The 2732-nt window shown below is 41.4% G+C and overlaps 1 protein-coding gene across 1 annotated transcript in view; it reads right to left on the reverse strand.

Moving 5' to 3' along the window:
- The window catches only part of LOC110271515, a 4784-nt gene that overhangs the window by 1413 nt on the left and 639 nt on the right, over positions 1-2732 (reverse strand). The window contains exon 2 of the mRNA XM_021122469.1: positions 1914-2297. Within this exon, the coding sequence (XP_020978128.1) occupies positions 1914-2297 (384 nt within the window). The remainder of the gene's footprint in view (positions 1-1913; positions 2298-2732) is intronic.

The raw sequence follows: 2732 nt of genomic DNA on the forward strand, positions 1-2732 counted from the left end.
AGCCATTTCACTTTGAAATCAAACTTCAACTCTTTTTAGCCTTGGCTTTTAGAAATCTCGTTTCTCAAATCATCTCAGGCTCATAAGCCAAATTTACTCAAAGTGAGTTCCCTTTTTAAAACAAAGCCGCTCTCGGCATCCTCTTTCCGAAACTTCCAAAACCATGGAAAGTTAAAGATTCATTTTGGGAACATTCGAAATCACCCATCCCACAATGAGATTTTATAACAAAGTTTTTCGGCAGAGTCCCAAGTCTTTAGGGGAGAATAGCATAACTCATTTCGCCGAATTCATTTAAAATCATTAAAACCTTGGCTTTCCGATTTGAGTAATAAAATAGGATCTAAGCCGAACCGAGTCACGTAATCATTTATTTCTTTCAAAGCCATTTCCTTTACTTAGGCAAAACCAGCTTCAACCCCCATGATAAATTCTAAAGCGTTTCAACTGTTCAAAATTGTTTTAGTCTTGCAAAAGTTCAGAGTTCAAAGTGTACTTAAAACCTTTCTCAAAACATTTCAAAATAAAACTTGTCAATAGACATTCAGGTTCTTTCAAAGTCATTGAAACTTCTTTAATTGAAACCCCCAAGTCAAATTCAAAGGCATAAACCCTTTTCGCATTCAAACAGCTTTAAAACACAAGTTTCATCTAAATAACTTTCTCTTGAAAGAGATACAATACCTTTCTTAAGAAGCAAGACTAAATCACAATTTCATCTTTACTAACTCATTTCGAAAGCATGAATCATCCTTTTCTTGATAATTCAAATAAAATAGCAGAAGTCTTTAACTCATCATTTTCTAGACAACATTTCAATAAAGACTCGAATTTTATAGAAATTTCGGCAGCACCTCCCCTAAAACTTGGACTTTTGCCACCCGGTTCGGGTCCCAACTAAACCGTTTCTCATTCCTTTTCAACAGCTCAATCCAGAAATCAATTCAAAAGCAAGCTAAATCCAACAGTCGCCTCAGTGGCATATCTCAAGGAAACCATTTCAAAAATCAACTCAATACCAACTGATTTAACTCATTTCTAAAGCTTTAGAGAATCAGTTCAACAATAAATCATTTTTCAAAACCAAATCAATTAAAGCAACCCAGGCTGAATTTCAAAAGTATTCTATCTTTCACATCATCAAAATAATTGACTCCATTCAAACCAATCCTCAACGGATTAAACTCATTTCAAATCTTTAAAGAATCAACTTCAAACATTACATTTCACAAGCCACACAACAATTCAGCCAAACCAACATCCATAGTCATTTGAGTCAATCAAATAATACATAAGGCAGATACAATCACCAAATACACAATATCTCACATCAGTACCCATATGTAATAATTCCAATAATAAACTATAGTTTTCGGAAAGCGCCCCTACCTCAAAACGCAATTCCATAATCCAAACGCCTCATCAAGCCCATTTCCGCCTCAACTCGAACTGACGGCAACCAAAACCTCAGCTCCCAGCCACGTTCACAATAACCATAGCAACACTAATCGCAACATACAACAACCAGAACTCAATCGTATAGCGATTAATGCCACAAACCTCAGCGTATGATAACAGGATAGTAACTAAAGGGATTTCAAATCGAAACGCTTACCGAACCGAAGAAGGAATGGTTGAACCGAAACAGCGGCGGTCTCCGAACCGGTTTGGCGACAACCCGGCAGTCAGCCCCAAGCAGCAGCGGTGATCTGAACCACACGCAGTGACGATGAAGTTCCAGGAAACTCAACAGAAGGGAAACTCAACTTAAAAGCCTTACCGGCAGCATTTTCCGGCGACGACAGCAGGATCTCAAGTGGCAGAGGCTCAGCCCGGAGCTCCGGCGGTGATCCCGGAAGTGACAGAACCACTCCAGGCGGTTAAAACAAAGGGGCACAGCTTTCTCTTCCTACCGCGACACCTGCGGCGGCCTGAATCCTTTTCCGGCGACAGTGAGAACCCCAACAGCGCGGCGCGGTTCAGTTTGCTCCATAGCACAGCAGCAACCGAGCCTCCAACTCGCGTCGTCCTCTCTCCCACGATGCTCACTCACGGCGAACCAGGGAAGCAAAAGCGGAGCTCCATCGTGCTTCTCGTTCGGAGCTGGCAAGGACGATGGCGCGGTGACCCCGACGGCAACTGGGCGCAGCTCGCAGCTCCGTGGGTGGCGGCGACGCGATGAGTTCCTCTTCTCCTCTTCTCTGCGCGACACGACTCTGACTGCGGACTCCAAGGCGGCGCGACGGCGGTGGTGAGGCCTGATGCACCGGCGACACTCCTCCCTCCCCTCTTCCTTCCTAACTTCTCCGTGTATCCCTCACCCCACTTCCCTTTCTGTTTCTATTTCCGTTGGAGGGGTTTTGGGTGGCAACGCGTTTCAAACCTTGGGGGAAAGAACGGCGCTGGGTAGGGGTCAAGTGGCTAGGGTTTCAGGGTTAGCTTTTAGAGTAAAAATTAGGGTTAAGGGCATTATGGTAATTTCACATAAAATTGGGAATAATATAGTAATTGAAACCCAAATTAAGTCCAACACTAATTGTATATAGGAAATACAATTTGCTCATCAATTTCACAAATTATTTTCAATAAAATGTCCAAATCAAATAATTAGAAGTAATATACTTAATTTCTTCATTTTCCAAAATAGCAGTAATAATATTTAAAATATTACTTATCTAATCCAAATCATATAAAATCCTTATTATTTCATAACTATCAACCTTATACTTTAA

The sequence above is a fragment of the Arachis ipaensis genome, chromosome B04 (genome assembly GCF_000816755.2).
Source record: "Arachis ipaensis cultivar K30076 chromosome B04, Araip1.1, whole genome shotgun sequence".
Lineage (NCBI taxonomy): Eukaryota > Viridiplantae > Streptophyta > Magnoliopsida > Fabales > Fabaceae > Arachis > Arachis ipaensis.